Source organism: Strix uralensis, chromosome 5 (assembly GCF_047716275.1).
Source record: "Strix uralensis isolate ZFMK-TIS-50842 chromosome 5, bStrUra1, whole genome shotgun sequence".
Lineage (NCBI taxonomy): Eukaryota > Metazoa > Chordata > Aves > Strigiformes > Strigidae > Strix > Strix uralensis.
Genome location: NC_133976.1, coordinates 15,824,816 through 15,843,720, shown reverse-complemented (window position 1 = coordinate 15,843,720; position 18,905 = coordinate 15,824,816). Strand labels below are relative to the sequence as shown.

Sequence of the window (18,905 nt, the reverse complement as noted above, 5' to 3'; positions counted from 1 at the left end):
ATCTGAAATGAGAAAATGGGCATTGCCTAGTGTTAAAGAAAGCAAATATGGTTCCAAGTTAGCAACAAAACTATTACTGGGATGTACCAATCTGCTTGGCTGGTAAACTTATATGGATGTCCAACACAGAAGTGTGCTTGGCTTTAGGGGCACCTGTAGGACCCACTGACAAGAAAACAAATACTGATTTCAAAGATGATCTCTTTCCTGCCTATATTTCCTTGCATGCTTTAAACTTGTCTATATCCTCCAAAGCAGACACTGGAGAAGCGGATCTGAGAGATATATGATAGACACATGAAGCAAAGATGCTGTGGAACTGGATCATGTGGCGGCAGGGGGGTGGGTGTAGGAAATAAGGAGCGTTTGATGGTGAGAAAGCCTTGGGCTTGTGCTTTGACAAAGGACATTTTGTTTAAACAACTGAGAAGTACACCCCGTAGCTCAAGGCATCATGCTTCCTACGAAACATACGGAACTGACACAGAGCATTTAGGAAGCAAAACATCAGGCTGCTGTTCATTTTATACAATGTGCATAAATGGCATCTGGTGTTTTAAACACCACAATATTTAGCAAAGATATTTAAATATATAATTTTCTCCTTTCTTTGACTCCACAGTATTTAAAAGAAGTAGTACTTGACAAATATTAAGACAAATTTGAAGGCCAAAGGCCAAGCCATTTGTATAATGATGTTCTACAAGAAAACTTGCTAAGCAAAATGTTCCACAAATATTATTATTCCATTTTGAATAACTCACTATATAAAACATGCCTTGTCTTATTAATCTCTTATCCTCCAGAACAAATCTTCTCTATCACGAAAGTCAAACCACGTGAAATCACAGATGGAATGGAATTGTTTTGGAAAACTGGTAAGCAGATAATACAGCCTACAGATTCATGCTCTATCACCTATAGAGGAGGTAGCATACCTCCCTAATCTAAATACAAATGCTGAAGAACAAAATAGCACAGCAACCAAACTTGAGCTTATCATAGACACAGACACTGAAATATTTTAGAGAAGAAAAATCAGGATTATTAAATAATGACTATAAACACACACCTGCTCCAAAAATAATTTAAAAATCCTTCCTACTTCTTTCAGTAAGGTGCATACTCATTCAAAAAAATAGCAATTATTTTATTTCTTTCAAAATCATGAGTTATGAGCATCCTGATAAAAGCATCAAAAGATTATTAGCTTCTCTGATCATGTTTAGATTGCGGGGTGTTATTGGGATCGCTGGTGAATAGTGAACGCAAACTTGAAAGCAGGTTAAAATAGCAAATACAGGTTGTCAGACACAGGAATAATTTGTTGTGTGTCAAATGTTAACCAGACACAAGAGAGAAACTATTAATCTGAAAAACCTGGCTATAAAATGAAGATAAATTAAAATACAACAGAGAATAATTTGTATTTTATATCAACTAGTTCACTGCACTCACTGCTATCTCAGAGCACCCATTAAGAAATCTTAGTACATTTATTCAATAATCATTGACATGTGCAAACTATTGCTTGCAGATAAATAACAGCCATATTTATTGTTATTAATATGAACATTTGTCCTCATTTCTATATTTACTTTGATGGAAAGTCTGTTTTGTCTGAAAAACCTCATTTCTCTGGAATTTATTCACTACTACTAAGTTACATAGCAAGAAGATCTCCTCTTTGTCTCTAATGCATTTGTTTGGTCATGAAAGAAATACTAGATACTACATTAGAGCATTCCAAGTATGAGAGTGCCAAATACCAGTCTGTCTAAAACAAGAGGGAAAAAAAATTAGCTCCTTAGATAGATGCCTATCTAGTCTGAAACAGAAGAGGAGGCTATGCCGACCTGAGTACCTGAGAAAGCAGGGGGAGCCAGGCTCTAGCACAGTCCCTGGCACAGTCCCAAACAACTGTACAGATGAGGCCACACTGTTGGCTGCGGGAAGAGCTTAGCATATAGACACAAGCTCTACTGCGGCACCTTCCTGTACCCATCTTATTGACTAGTTACATACATAAAATGAGTTCAAAGGAATTGGTCGGTCAGTCTAACAGCTCCACACCTTGCTAGGATATCCTAACCTATGAGCTCTTCATCAAACTGACTGGCCAATAGCTCTTTAAGACAAATTTGATTCATATTTCAACACCGACCTCTGGTTTATGTTAAATATATCTGAAACAAGACTAGCCCAAATAGCTGGAAAAACTATGGTGATTAATTTTATTGATACAAAACTATATGCAGAATACTTTCCAAACGCAATTCTAAAACAGCAAGAAAAATTACAATTTCCCATAAAGGGGCGTATGCAGTAATTTGTGAACCCAAAACACATTTATAACTCTCCTATTTTCTAGGAGAACCTAGAAAGGTTTCTAGGAGAAAGAACTTAGAAAGGTTTCTAGGAGAACCTATCTAGCTAGGTTGCTATCTAGCTTTACCGCATTGCACAATTTAAAAATAATTACTCTGTACGTTTTAGTCAGTCTATAAAATGCAGTCTAGAAATATGTGCTTGCAAGGACATCTAAACACAGAAATACAGATGAAACCTCTATAAATCATCTAAATCATCCCTATGCATTGCTGTAGTATGAATTACACCTCTATCCCTGCAGAAAAACATCTTCTCTTTCGTTAAAACTTCTGAGATAACACAATATTCCTGAGCAGTTTAGTCTATTGTTTCACTAAGTGTTTAGTTAGAAAGTTTTCCCCAAAGCACAGCCTAAACATTTGTGTGTGTAAAAATCTGGCCAATCACTATTTGTTTATTACCTTCCTTCCCTGCCACCTCCTTGGGACAAATATTGATAGCCCTCTCTATAGCAACCTATTGCACAGCACAAGACTTATTTATTCCTACCATTGCCCCTCCCTCTCTTCTCTTGCCTCCTTTTCCTCTCTTCCTCCAACACCTCAAACTTTGCCTTATAGTATGCATCTACTAAATCTCTTCTTTTATTAAGCTTAGTGTTGAAGTGTTACAACAAAACAGCTTAAGCACAGCCATATCTAAAATCTGGCATGACATTAATTTGCAACAGTTAGACTATTCTGTAACTCAGCTCCATAAATGGGTTCTGAAAAATTTATATTCAACCTCTGCTGATGATCTATACAAGAAAACACTTTGATACAACCTGCTAGAATCAATGTTTCAGATTTTGGAGGTTTCACAAAGGAATAAGTGAATGTTGAAAGTGAACCATTAAAAAAGTTTCAGAAGGAATGCACCGATACCCTAAATTTTGTTTTCTTCTGAATAAGAATACCACTGTCCAACTATACACTGTAGTATGGAATAGTTATGGTATAGATGCAATGCAATCTTGAGCAGAAAAAGTTTCACAGACAGAATTTTTCAATCTCTCACTAGAACAACTAAACCAGGAAGAGGGCAGAGAAATTTCTGAGCACACAAACTCTTCTTCAGATCTGCATCAAAAGCAACAAATCTCAAGGTAACAACAGGTCAAGAACAAGTACTCCAAGTTTTACGTCATGATGTTATTTTATTAGACATTCTGAACAAAAACAGTGGTTAGCACTGGAAAGCAAAAGTGCACGCTCCCTAAGCATACCTAAGCCTATGTTATTACATTTTTTTTTACAGGAACTTTTCTCAAATTCCTAGAAAACAAGAGGAGACTAGACAGAGCAAATTAAACTCTTGTTTCTGTGACTGTCTCATTTGCAGCAGAACTTGTGAAGAGCACAGCAAATAAGCTATGCAAAAGAAACTAAAGAAAGGAAGCTGGATCACTTGATTATGGACTGGGTGGGAAACAGCTTCTATTGCTAACCTTCCACAGACCTGAGAGTGTTGTGGGGCAGGCCACTGAAATCAGTTCTTCATTCTCAGGAGTTAAACATGTGCTTTCAGCTGCGTCAGGACCAGACTGAAGCACAGCACTCTCCCTGACCCAGTGGCTATAAGGTGCCTGCAGCTCTGTGCACTGTGCCCATACTGTTATACTGCACACTAAGCTTAGTCCAGAGACAAGTCCCCCTGGCTCTTGTGGCACCTGATATCAGAGGCTACTCTGGGGGAAACTCTGTGGTTCGTTTCTCCCTGTGACACTGGCCATGGGATAAGCCTGCAAGAGCAGACAGAATAGGAGTTGCAAGTTTCACTATGGCACACAGAAAAAAAAATAGTGTAGACATATCACAGGACAAAGAGATACAATCACCTTATCTTTAAACTGCTGTGCACATACAATTACAGCTATATTCTGTAGGAGTTATGATGCCAAGTGCTTCACGGAAAGAAAACAGGGACTGCATGTAGGGCATTCAATTTCTGATGCAAGCAAAATTAGCAATACACATTCTGACTTGAATACCAATGCTCTGGTTCCTATAAACTAGGGATACTCCTCATTCATTAATGGAAAAGGGTGTTGGGTAACTCCTCAAGGATCATGAAGGATGTGAGTGTTACAATGATGGTAACTGTAAGAGAGACCATGACAAGGAAAGACAATATTCTCTGTAAGGACTGGAGAGTACAGACTATACAATGCATTTGGCAAAATCACAAAAGGGAGTATGTTCTCAGTAATTAGCAATTGAGGCAGCTGTTATTACAGAACATGGTGGAAGAGGCAAAGCTGCATAGGAAAGCTGCATCAAACAGAAGAGGTGACTGCCTTGCAAGAGGGGCAGGAAGTAAACGAAGGGCACGTCCACTCACACAACGATGCACGGTACATGTCTGCTACAGCTGTAGCCCCGCAGAAGTTAGCACCGTCTAACAATACCTTCAGCAGAGTGAACTTAGGTAAGATATTCTTCTGTGACCTCCAGTAAGCCACAATTTTCCATACTGATGTGCTACCATAAGCTTAGGTGCCTTTTTTACTGTGCTCTGTAGGTACACCCTAAAGCTCTGACAGCACTTTTTCTTCTGGTTTTCCTCACTGCTGGCAACCTTAGTGCTTAACTGGGTTTTAGCATTAGATGCTACTGTATGTCAGCTGACTATGTCCCTGTTTATTTTAAAAAATAAGGACTGGGCATCTTAAATTATGGGTTGACTACATGCATGTAACAAAGAACAAAGATGAACACATCACTTGATTCCAATTTGGGGGTTGTTCATTGCTCAGAACAAGCAGAACTAGTAACTCTGCTTGAAGAACTAACACTGTCACTATGACTTGATATTCTTCTACAACACTGCTTCCTACCTGAGCATTTTGAAGGGGAGTTTACAGTTACTTCATTCCTCACCATTATTTTTGGTACAACTCCAGCTTCTGCCTTACTGTATAAAAGGGAATAGCACTTCATTTCAATTAGCTGCCTTTCTCTGACAATTTTTAACATGCCATAGGAAAGTGGGTGTCAATCTCTTTAAGAAAATCTCAATATAATTCAAGCAGATCGAAATTACGAATGAAATATTGTTTCTAAGGGCATATTCTGTTCTTGGCTAACAGTATTGATTTGCTTTTCCTAAATACTAGTTTATATTTAACAAGTAAATTTAATATCACCCATGTTCTTCCATACTTAAAACTTCAGAAAGCAATTAGCCATTCCTTCACTAACAGGACTTCCATGGTCTAAATTCAGTAAAATTCCTCAGTGTTTCTTAAGTAGGTTGTCAAATTTTCTGTAGAAATTGTTAAACTGAAAACTAGCAGTGATATATGTAAATGCTACTGTGGGCATGACTAATCCACAGTCCACACATCTGTTCAGAATAATGAAGCCCAAAACTTTTATCTTGTCACTTTCTTCCTAATGGCACCTTACGAAAAGATGAAGAATGAGATGAAGAATAGATAAATTCTTCTGGCAAACTTGCTCCCAGATTTTCTCTTTTATGAGGGCTTCACAGAACCTCCCTCCTCCTATCTGAATGCGAGCCAAAAGGCAGGCATCTATCACATGCCAGGCAGAGGCGTGAGCCCTGTGCGTCAGCCAGGGAGAGTGAAGAACACCCATTGCCGCAGCCACGTGACAAGGGCGCAGCCAACTCAGGCAGGAAGGGCCATGGGCTGGTCATGATGTAGGGACAGCCCTATGATGTGACCTGTGTGTGACGAGGCGTGCATGCATGTGTCCAGTCTCTGATGCAGTGGCACTGTCTTGCTCCCAGCTGCATAATCACAGGGCTTGGAGGTCTGACAGGCAACCCACCACTGATGTCATCATTAGTACTTTATAACATCATTACGTATAACTTTTTGGTGAAGTGTTACACTGGTGCATGCAGTATTTTAATTAAAAACAACTAGCTTGAGGGGCTAAGAAATTAATCAGTGTGTTTTGATTAAAAGATACGCTTATTTATGAAAATTATAAAACAACTGAAAATGTCATAGGTTTCCTATTAAGTGTTTTCTGCTGACTAACAGAAAACATTTCTAACCTGCAGAAATTCTTGCTGGAAAACATTTAAATAATTGCAAGGCTTGAGCAGAAGCAAACTAAACCAACTTCGCTACCAATTCAAATTAACTACCATCTGTGTTAGACAGTTCCATTATCACAGATTTTGGGCATCTCAAGCAATTAAGAATAAAGATAATGTTGCATCTCCTTCCTTCTCATCCAACTGTTGACGTTTTGTAAGTCTAAAATTTGTAGAGTTAAGTAAAATGAGTTTTGGTTATTAGAGAAACTTCCATACTTCCATAAAAAGAGGAAGGAAGGATTAAAAATAAAAGAGAAACAGGGAACTAAACACAGCCCCATCTTTATCAGAAATTACCACAGTACATAAGTGTACCTACAAAAATATTAAATTTTAGTATCTGCTAAATGAATTAAACACATCCTTTTCACAGGGCATAAAAAAATTGCTTACTTCTTTCTCAGCCTTTCCTCTTCAGCTAATCAGCCATGTACCTAAAAGTGACAGTTCTTAGCAGTGTGTGTAAAGGCAAAAAATATTTCCAATTTCAACAACTGCAAATTTAAAAAAAGAGTTTCAAAGCCAAAAAAAGAAAAAATAGTATTTGTTGCACAGAGATCTCCTCTAGTGCCATGTGAGATTCTCTCTCTCTCACTTATGTTGATGGCTGTTGCAGTAGGTATATAACGTAAGCACCAATTTACTTATGTGTTTCTCTTTTCTTTGGAGAGGTCCTTACTGGCATCCATGGTGAAGAAGTCTGAAAGTTTTGGCCTTCTCTGCTTCCTTCTGTTCTTTCCAAAGCAGTGATATCTCCTTAATTACATGTTTATTCCAGATACACCTAAGCCAGTCTCTCCCTAGAGGCTCAGTACTGATGTATTCTGCCTGTTGACTATGTTTAAAATACTTTTGTTTAGAGCTTTGTGGAGAAGCTGGCAAATAAATAAAGCTACTTTTCTTTCCCATTTGGTTGAGAGAACAATATATAAAACTTCATTTATTTCCTCTCCACAGGATGAAAAAGGTATTTTGAAGTTAGATATTGTTTGGGGGAGAGGAATGTTTGGGAATGAGGAAGTTATCTCTGTTGTTAACAAGAGATGCCCCACAGATGCCCTTGAGCCTGTCTACCAGTTCTTCTTAGCTTAAGAAGGCTAACTCACAGCAACCTCAGTTAGGTTCTCTTCACTCTTTCAGAAGCTTATGAAGATACATAACTGAAGTAACTTTATAGACTTAATTAAGATGATATTACACATTTGTATATAATACTAGTAAATGGGTATAAATAGCCTCCATAAACGGTATCTATCAGGTATAAATTTAAGCTCGTTCTGTAGCAAACCCATGCTGGTTTTGTTACATTATTCTAAACTCCTGCCAGTATTTAATGAGATAATTTACTTGTTTATCTATCCATCAAGATGCTGAAAAGCAGGAACCCAATGCTTCTGCTAACATACAGAATGACATTAGCTTTCTATCCCTAGGTATCTCATATTTGGATGAATGAAAACTAATCTCATCCATAGCAAGAAAGTATCTGTCCTTATTCGGAAACTGCACCTCTTGGCTACCTTGGCTTGTTCAGGAACTTCCACTCATTTTTCACCTCATAAACATACTCACAGCTTTCTCTTCCACTTCATGCTGCTTCTACATCCATGTCCCCCTTTCTTCCCATCCAAGTCTCTTGATTGCCTCAACAGCTTTTTCTCCTTTCTCTTCATCACAGTCCCACCAGATTTTAAAAGAAAAATTAAGGATTAACTACTTGTAGCTGTCTCATTGTTCATTCTAACTCTATAAAGTATTTTTAATCTCCTCTCTTGCTAAACTCGTCTATTTAAGACTATGATACCTAGTATTCTTTGTGCATAGCCTAGAACGATGGAGTGCATTATTAACTAGCCCATAAGTAGCTATGTCATCAGCAATATGGTATATGTGTATTTTATATACAGAGCCCTCATTGCACGTATACGCACATATGCATAAACACAAAGAATAGATACTAAATCAGGTAGCTCGATAAATTTTAAGAATTGAAATTCACGAACAATTAATTGATCCTAGCTTACTTATGCCTTTATCCTTTACATACCAATGACAGTACATTAATACATTCACAGCATGTTAACAGGAACAGCTGTTAAATAATAAATGCCTTACTGTATTGTTTTCAGCAGGTGCTTCAGCAATTAAACTCTGGCTGCTTAATTTCTAGCTCAGTTGTTAGGAAAAGTAACCATATCTTATGCCACCAAGTAAAATACAAAGCATTATCCAAAGAATAACAGAAACATCAAAATCAAGATACCCACTGCAGAGAATTACTGTTCTTTGTCAAGAAATATGTGTAATCTCCTGGCTTCTCCCTGATTATCATTGCAAGAGCTCAGAAAGCACCTTTTAGCAGAATAGTCAAGGAGCCTTTGCTGCAGCTATCATTGGACGTTTTGCCTCAACTGATGTCAGTAGTTCAGCTCTTTCTCCATCCCACCACTGGCTAAAGGCAGCCACTACTACCACTCTTTCAGATGTAGTTATTTGGGAGCCACAGCACAGGCCAGTTGGAGACCCAATGAAAATCAATACACCAAAACCTCCTGTATTCCTATTTTCTTTAAATCAATGCACCCTCAGGCAGCACAACTCCTAGGTCTATGCAAGGGAAGTAGAGACAAAGGCAGGGACCCTAAAATCACACTCTCAGAATCAGTCTACAGTATCACTACATCAGATGCAACACGAAACCACATGTTACAGCTAACTCTCCGAATATTCATCATTAACTTGGAGTAGTATTCATCAAAAGCAATCTTCAAAACTGCTCAAGAATGAACAATCTTGCACATTTCAAATTTTAATATAGTTCTTAGCTAAATAGCCTAAAATAAAGAGAAATCCATATTTGAGAAAAACTCTATGGTTGGCCAGCCTCTGATTTATTAAACATAAGAATCAGCTTCAATTACAGAATGCTATTAAGCTACCATGCATAAAAAAAACCAGCTACTATCTGGCTTTTTCACTTGCAAGGTATCTTGACTACCTCAATGTATCCAAACAATTGTTCAATTTAAAACAGTATCTAAAAATATGGTTAGGACTGCAAACATCCCTGCAAAACATCTGCATTATCAGCATAGTCTGTTTCATATTTTTAATTTTATATTTTATCAATCAAGTTTCTTAAATGTACCGTACCTCTCCACTAGCCACTTAGTATTTAAGAAGTAAGAACTATCACCTTTCATGGACTTTGTTGTTTGAAAAATAATTATTTTGACTATTAAAGCTGCCAGAAACTTAATGAAACAGTACATATAGTGGACTGCAGTATTAGCTTGTTCCAGCTTAAAGTGTATTCACGTGATTTACATCTGGATCATACCATACAACTTGACTCATTGTTCTGAATAAGATAACTCTATCTCTCCACAAGACCAAAACACATGAAATATTAACTGCCCATAGAAATTATTTCCCCAATAATTATGCAAAAATTTCAGGCTTCTAACATGTTTTTAGTTTTGTTTTAAAGGAACATTAAAAATAACAGGCTTTTTTTTCCTGAGCAAGTGTTAGCTTTTCAAACAATAAAACTGTCCTACTGAAATGCAAAAGCTTATCACACATCTGTTACAAGGACTGCATTCATTAAAGTCAGCTATCAGTCACAGTAAAACTTTCCTTAAAACATGCAACATAATTTGCATAAAGCCCTGCTCACTGTTACTGAGTGCTAGTTAATGAATCATTCATTTCAAGCTACAGTACCTCATGAAGTATTATCATAACTTAAAACATGACAATATTTGGAATTCATTAAATTTTCTTACTTTGTGCCACGTATGCTATGCACCAATCCTGCAAATGCAAACCTCCATTTTTTCTATGCAGTTCCTTACCAATCCTGAGGATCTCCACTAACATTTTTATATTGACAAGGAACTGTCTGACTGAGGTTATAACTAGTAAAATTAGAAGTCTGGATAGACTTACTGCATTATGGAATACGAATTTTATTATATTTACTACAAATGATCTTCAGCTGAAAACAGAAAGTGTTTTATAGTTAGATTTTAAACTTAGCATACTGAGATGCTTCGGAACAGCTCACATCTCCTGTTCTGCTGACTCTTATGAGTCAGTTATGAGTCTCATTACATTTAGTGGTGGCTTTTACACCCCACTTTTGGATACATAGTATTTCAAACAAGTACGACTTAGGTTCTCAGCCTCATGCTTCAGGAGAAAAAGCCCTCAAAAATGAAACCTGAAGGCTATGATACAGCAGAACAATAAGGAGAAGCCAAGAATATTAATTTTTAATGATACATAATTTGGAAGGATCTGTTACACATAATGGAGTAAGGTAAACCGTTCTATCAGCTGGCATGAAACAAGTTAACTTGAAGAATACACAAACCGGCACCAAGCTCGGCAGGTGCACTCCCAGCACAACATACAACCACCACAGCAGTGCTGCTTCTAGGACCTGATCTGCCAGCCTCTGTGCAGCAGAACAACACACCATGTACACAAACCAGCTTGGTTTTGAAAAACACAGGGAGATTTCTAGCATGGTTGTACATTTTCTCATGCATAGATGATCACCAAATTGCTGTTTCAGCCTGTCTGTGAAGCAAGACAGCCTGGCATTGCATTACAGTCAGTTCTTCCTTTCAAAGTTCAGTTCTGTTAGGACTAAAATTATTTTCTTTAAAAGGAAAAAAGAAAAGCTTAGGTTTTTCATAAATACCACATCAACAAGAAAGTTTCATGCAAGTTCTGTAACCTGAAACTTTGGCTACATTTTTCAGTAAACCAGATAACAAATTTGAGGTTAACCTCAATCAGTCATCTTAAAGAAACCTGACTAATGTTTTACATGACAATCACCACCAGCATTATGTTTCAAGTATAATGTAGACCAATGAAACATGCAACTCTATCCAACTTACCTGATGCCCGTCTGGTGAATCGGTTTATCACTGGAGCTGAAAGAAAACATCACATTCAATTAGGTTCTTTTTGTGATAGTCTAACACACTTTAAACATAACAATGTTATACTTCATTCAAAGTGTGACAACTGCAAAAATCTGTTAATCATTATTGTTGTACCCTTATAGAAACCCATGTTAACTTCTTAACACTTAGAAACCTTATAGAAACCCATGTTAACTTCTTAACACTTAAACTTTTAAATAGCTTTGGTAGATAGCAATCAGTAAGCTTTCAAGACCATTTTCAGCTTCTTAGGAGTTGCTGTTACTTATTACTGTTCATGACTGGCTTGAAACATTTAGAACTGCATTTCCATTATTTATTTAGAGCACAGAAATTGTCATCTTGCAAACAATGATGCAAGCATGGTTTAAAAAAATATATAAAAATTAATTTTACTTTTACAAAATACACCTATCAGAAATTTGGCACCAAAGATACTCCTACAGAGAAAAAGACTAGTTTGCCATCCCATCTAAAAGATCAACTTTTGCTTTGAGTAACCTTTAAAACTCCATGGGTAAGTCAATAACAATGCCAACCCCTGCCCAAACCCCAGTGCAAATGACTGTTTTATAGTGCCATCTCGGCATATCTCCAACTGCCTGCTGCAAACATTTGGAATCAGACTCCTGTCTTGTTTCCAACCAGGAGTGATTGCATAATACATCTTAAGGCACACAGTTTTGCCTCTATTTCATTTCCAGGTTTACCAGCTTCTTCAAGAGCTACTAGAGATAAAATAGATAAAGAAATAAAGTTTTGTATTTTGCCTTGTAAATACAACCTTCAGTCTGCTTCTAATTAGTATAAAACACTGGTCTTGAACTCTACTTTCGTGTGATACATTATCTGCTGGAATAAACAGTAAGAAGAAAATCTGAGTGACCTAATTTTAAACGTGAGCAGCAGCTACATTAAAAATGCATGCCCTTACAGTGCTTATTAATATTCAACCTTAAAAATTGGTCTTAATGTTTACATGGAATTGAAAAAATGAAAAATATTGAATTTTTTTATTTCATCCCACTTGATTTTACATGGGAGTTATGCATCATTTCTTGAACATCTAAGCCAAGATAAGGAGAAAAAAAATTGCTGAGAAGACAGGAGAGACAGTAACAGCCTGAGATGCAAACTGACTTTTTATTCCTGTGGGGAGAAAAAAACAGAGCAAAGCTACAATTTCTGAACCACAGTCACAGATGGTTTGTACAAGCACATACAATAGTGACAGGTTCAAGTGGCAAGAAATACACTGGGAAACCCAACTACAGTGGTTCAGAGTGCTAGTTGTGAGCAAGAAAACCACTGGTGAATAAGCTATCACAAACCCCAAATATATATACAAATAAACAAGAGAGTAACATAACCAGCAAAATTATTTTTAAATGTGAATTCTAATTCCCCCCAGCATTTTTTTAAAATAAAAAGACAAGAAATTTAAATACATTTCTATTAGAGCAGATATGATATTTTATGCAACTACCGTTTTGTAATACAGGGAGCTGTTTCATTCCTCAAAACTGCTCATTTTGTCACCTCTGTTACGGGCCAAATTCATTTCAGGACACTAGTCATGACTGTCACCACCAGATGGCTGAGCTGTTACCTCCAGTGTGTAAACTAGCAGCAGTTCTCCGCAGATGTGTTCATATTAAAAAAAAATCTGGAATTTGACATATTTCTAACAAGAAAGAGTCCAATAGTGCTCTGCTCCCATTCAAAAGCTTTCCCCAAATTTGGAGAGGGTATTTGGCTTTGGCTGTCAGTCCTGTACATCATTTGAAGATATAAAGATTTAACTCCCCTGGACACCTACCTCCCCTATTTTACTAACACAAAAAAATAATACAACATTAAAAAAAGAACATCTAACAAAACTAACATAATTTGGAGACTACTTCTCTCTGAAACAAAATAATGGGACTGTCAAAGAGACAAGTCCTTTTCCAGCTACTTTCAGCCACATACTTCTCAATTCACTCTTTTATTTGGCTGCAGGAATCTTTATTTTACGACAGATTTTACAAATTATTTACTGTTAGTGAAAAAAAAAAAGAAAGAAAAAATAGCAAGAATGTCAGAACCTTGATAAGCAACTGGTTTTGAGCTCATGTGAATAATTAGCGTTTGAGCAGCAACCAGGCAAAGTCTTCCTCTCCAGACTGGGATTTTATGAAGGTCATCCAAATGTGTTACTGGGAGATTCAGAAGCAGCACTCGCAGTTCTTTGCTATGGAGCAAGCTGAACTACTCTCTATTGCTCTTGTAGCAAATCACAATATACTTTTGTTGCCCAGAAAGATGGAAGCATTAGCTTACAAGAATGTCTCAGCGAATCACCAGACCTACTGGTATTTTCACTTCAAAGTAGATGCACGGTCAACTAGATTGCAATGGTGACTGGCAGGATAAGCACAGTAAGGTGGGCAAAAGAAAGACTAAGAAACATTTTTCTAGAGCCATTAAAAAAAATTAAATTATCTTTCAAAAATCTTGGGAGGTGAAAGACTTGGCTCAGAAACAAATGGAGAAATTGATAGCAGAAATATTCAGTGAGTGATATTAAACGCTTCTCCTGGAGCCACAGAGCATCAGGAGCAGCAGAGAGATTTCCAGGGAAGAAGCACTACTTGCTCTGTCCGTGCTTACCATCTTCCCTGGATTTTTTTATTAGCCACTGTCCATACCGAGTTCTGGGCTAGGCTGACTCTTTGGTTTGAACTGCAATGACTGACCTGACTCACAAGGCTCAAGTGAAAGCGGCACCCAGAGAGTACCATGCCGAGAGACACTCTTGGCATCCAGGTTTAATGATGAGGGCATATCCTGCTCACAGGCCACAGGGATATTGCACTTTCATCTATGGGTTCAAGCCCTGAGCTCTACGCACACACAAGAAGTGGTGCTTCCGTCACTGTGCTTCCCACCTTGCTGCTGTAGCCGCCCCCCACTCTCCTCACAGTCATGTCCAAAAGTGGCTTCTCAGGACTCCGGGTGCCTGCCTGCAGGCATAGCAGAAAGTAGATGGCTGCTGGGCTCTGTGGGCTGCCCAAGGACTGCTCCCTACCATGAGAAACCCAGGCAGCCTTGTCAGAGGGCTACCCCATCCCTGACAACACCCCACTTGCAACACTGCTGACATGCAAGTAGGCAGCTCCACTGTATCCCAGCGAGGGTAAACTCAGGAAGGGAATGGGCTTGAGGCAATACCTATGTGGCTATTGAAGTTACCTCTACAGCAAAAATATACTTTATCTTAAAGGTTATAGTGACACTGTGCTGAGGGTTGGTTGCTCAGAATGATTCAGTAAAACAACTTGCTAGAAAAAAAACTGCTTACAGTAACGTACAGCTACACCACCCACCACCCCCCAGACATGTGCAAAATGTAAAAGGAACAAAAAACGGATTGCAAAACCTTGTCACTGCAAAATCCAGGGACTTCTCCCAATAAAGGATAAGCTAGCATGCAGATAAATTCTGAATGTGTCCAGTGACATTTGATCTTTTTTTTACAGTAAGAGAAAGAGCACTGTACCACAACTGAGTAATGTACTGCTGTGCACAGAGGATCTTGTTTAAGTGCATGGTGTCACTCCAATATTAAATATGACTTTTCGTATTCTAGTTTGTCTCAACCAAAGTCTATTACAAACTTACATCAGGGAAAATAAATAAAGGGGAGGAAGAGAAATGACAAGGGTCTGTATCCTGATGAAGTTGATTAAATTATCATTTGAAACTGTGCAAGTTATCAATCCTTAGATAACCTATTACAGTTGTTTTGTTGTTAGCGCTATATAAGAGAATTTCACCATCTAAGATGTTACCTGCTGGTGACCAAAATTCATGTTTGCAAATCCTTGATCAGATGACTGTACAAAAGTACAGGTTTTAAAATATTTTGGCAATACAGATCAAGTAAGTTCACAGAAGTAATTGAATGATCAAAAGAGGCTGAAGGGTTTTAATGTATCCATTCACCAAGAATACAGGCTGTAAAACCAAGATCAAACTACATGAAACACACACTAAAAATTTTTCCATCACTCAACAACTGTCTAACCATTGTTCCTTTCCCCACTGTACTTTTATCTCTCATACTGTTATTTATGCACATTAAGCAATCATTATGGTAGCCCTGCAAAACAGACCATAAAAGCAGCAGAACTTTGTAAGTTGAGAAGCAAATGGGAGTCTATGGGTTGTTTGCAGAGCACCAAGACTAAGAAGGTAATGCTAAGAAAGGATCCCTAGCTGGGCATCTTCTACATGGTTAACTTGTTCTGATAGCTTGAGCTGTCCCTTTTTGCAGACTCCCGACTTAAGTGCTCAAAGTCAAGTTTGCTTCAGAAACTGTCAGAGATTCTTGTGCCATTAATGTCACCTGAAATAAGAAGTTAAACACATTACTGACATTATACATGCAGCCTTTCTAAGAAGTCAGGGACTGTCAGCCTGGGATTTAACAAAAGGTTCTACTTAGCAGGGGCTGCTCAGGATGTGCTCAAGCACCCTCTGACAACCCGACCTGTAAAGCTGGTGCCTTCTGCGGGTCTGCAAACCAGGGCAACTCACAGCCCTGGGCTGCACTGCAGAGTGCATGGGACCCCACGTGCACCCAAGCCAGGATGAGCACACCTGGCTCCCTGCAGCGGCTCCAGCAGATGGAGGCCATCAGAAGACTGCTCAGGTCAGGTTTATGGCAACTCAAGGCAATGCTCTTTTAAAGCAAAATACACAAAGACAAAGCATCCGCTCTGAGTGATGAGAGCTGGCAGATTGGTGATTAATCTTCAGTATGAGCAAAAACTAGAACACTTTCCACAAGTCCCACTTTCAGTTAGCCACTGTAATTTCTTCATAGGGCAAAGGGCTAAACCCCCTTAAAAAAAAAAAAAAACACCAAACAAAAAATTAAATTCAGCCATTATATGTCTAAAACCCTCAAATTTGGCAGTTCATAGCCCAGAAAACCCCAGCTCTATTTACAGAGCAGAAATACCACTAATATATCTTTAAAGGGTAGACAAAACCAGAAATATCTGCACCATAGTGTGCCATCCTTACATGGAAGATGCGAATGCCCCAAGTGAGGTTATTTTTTTATCCTGTTGAGGGCAAAGCAGTGTTAAAACTCTCAAGGACCTCACCGAGGTCAGTGGGTTAAACGTAGCCCAAAGTTCAACAAAGAGACTGAGAACCTCATCTCAACACACTGCATGATTTTATACAGTTTAACTCCAGTGATTTCAGAAGAGTTGTTCCTGGTTTATGCATGTTTTTTCATCACATATTTCAAAGTCCCGGGCCAAGTTTCAACCGATGAGCATCATGGGCACTACAGGCTCCACTTCTTCAGTTCCAAGCTCACCTACTTCTCAGAGGTCCAGCAACTTTCAAAAATACTTTGAATTATGCCTCCTGTAATTACATTCCTATGTTATGCAAATTAATATTTGCTTGTCTTCTTTCATAAACAGATTATTAATTAGAATGAACTAATCAGAAGAGAAAAATCAAATCTAAATGAATGCCTCTCTAGAATACATGCTTTAGTCAGACTTATGTTTTTATGTCCCAAATGGATGAAATACAGTTAACTTCCTATTACCCAGGACAATGATACACTGGGACACCATGGATGATAATAATAGTTATAATTTGAAGACCCTCTGATTTCTCTCTATCACAGAAAACTTTCACTTCAGTTCAGGATTATTCCAGGTAGAATGATTATTTCAGAGCACTCCCAGGTTGAGACAGACATAAGATAATACAATACGTTAATGTACCTTCACACTAATAAGACCTCACAAAATCTAAAGGAAGGTAGGACTGGCACCACCACTGCCACCATCTTGTGTGCTCTCACCCATGGGAGTCACCCACAGCCAGTCTCTGCAGGGGCATGCCTGCCTCTTCCAGCACTGCAGAAGGTTCAACATGGCTGGTGCTGAGCCTAGGCTAACAAAACAGTCTTCCAGGTGCCTCTGTGTGCTAAGCTCTGCAGGCACATCATGGGGGCACCTCAGTTGCCCCCGCACAGGGGCAGCTATGGGGCAGCACTGGAGCTGGCTCTAAAAGCAGTTCAGCTGTGCTTGTGTGGCACTACCAGCACGGGTAGCAGTGGCACAGATAATCCACAACGGCACAGACTATACTCAACAGATAATTTACCAGTGGAGAATTAACAGCTGATTGTATTTACAGTCAGCATGATACCTGAGGTCAAGGTACACGGTCTTTTCTTGCTTAGAATCTCTAAATATTAAATAGTACTAGAGTACAGATTTAGGAAGATGATAAAATCAAGCTGTTAAAGTTAAATGAAATTACATAAATTATATAATAAAACTGTATAGTATAGATCTCTATATTCCTTAAGAAATGTGTTACAGTTGGAATAACTTTAGAAGCTTTACTCTGAAGAGCTATTCTTCCTTCTAGTTATCAGACTCCGGTTGGTACGTTCACTGACAGTTTGAAGAAATGACTCTGACAAAGGAGGGAGTTGTCAGGTCTATGGAGAATGGTTCTCGTCTTTTCTCTGTGAAAGGCCGTGACAACTGTGAGGAATGAGGAGAGGGGATGAGTCCAGGGAATATGCAACTACTATTCAGAAGACAAACAAACAGCCCTTGCAATACAGTAGTTAGAGCACGGCTTTCTAAATAAGTGTTTCAATTTCTGGAAATTTAATAGCAACAGTAATATTCTAATGATGAAATATGTAAGATATATTTTATTATTTTCCTCATCAAATAAGTCAGTCTCAAAAGATGATTTTTTTAATTAAAAGCAAAATTCAAGAACAGCCCATAGGCTGGGCCTTTACACAACAAGAAAGGGTAAATCACGGCCACACAGGTGCATGCTGCAACACTCAGCCAAAGAACCTGAAAGGTTAGACAGCAACATTGCCACCAAATTTCTCAATAAACAAACTTTAGCATGTCAGGAGAATCTGAAGTCCACTCCAGAACACTGATTTTCCTTGGGGAGGAAAACCTACAGCTCCTTAAAAGGTAGGATCTGCACACAGAGGAATGTGGCTCCATCCAAAGCATTGCTGGATGACACTGCAAGTACGTACTCTTAGGAAGAGTGTGCTCCCTAAGGAGTCACAGCTGCTGCATACATATACATGCATTCATATACTCAAGCAGAATGCAGGCAGTGAGACATGAAGTAAATGCATGCTTCCAGGGAGTCCATAGACAGAGACTGAGAAGCCCAAAATGAGGAATAAATGATGCTACAGTGGTAGTATTTACGCCCTATTGGGAGAAAAAGTGAGAGAGAATAATTTGGCTGTTGCATGAAAAGTAGATGTTGGTGAGAGAAAATAGCTACATCAGACAGGATGTCCTAAGAATTTTATTTTTTTAAAAATAAAAATGATGTCCACAGGTTTTAAAACCATCTGTACCACAATAACTATATACATAATTATTCCTATCTCTGAAGGTGTCAACACATCTGTAAAAGAATAAA

General features: G+C 38.3%; 1 protein-coding gene across 2 annotated transcripts in view; it reads right to left on the bottom strand.

Annotated features, from left to right (window-relative positions):
* The window catches only part of PRKAR2B (protein kinase cAMP-dependent type II regulatory subunit beta), a 92,777-nt gene that overhangs the window by 48,075 nt on the left and 25,797 nt on the right, over nucleotides 1-18,905 (bottom strand). For both annotated transcript variants that reach the window (XR_012629135.1, XM_074869974.1), the window contains exon 2: nucleotides 11,358-11,393. Coding sequence is in view for 1 of the 2 variants with exons in the window: in XM_074869974.1 (XP_074726075.1) it covers nucleotides 11,358-11,393 (36 nt within the window). In the remaining variant the exon portion in view is untranslated. The remainder of the gene's footprint in view (nucleotides 1-11,357; nucleotides 11,394-18,905) is intronic.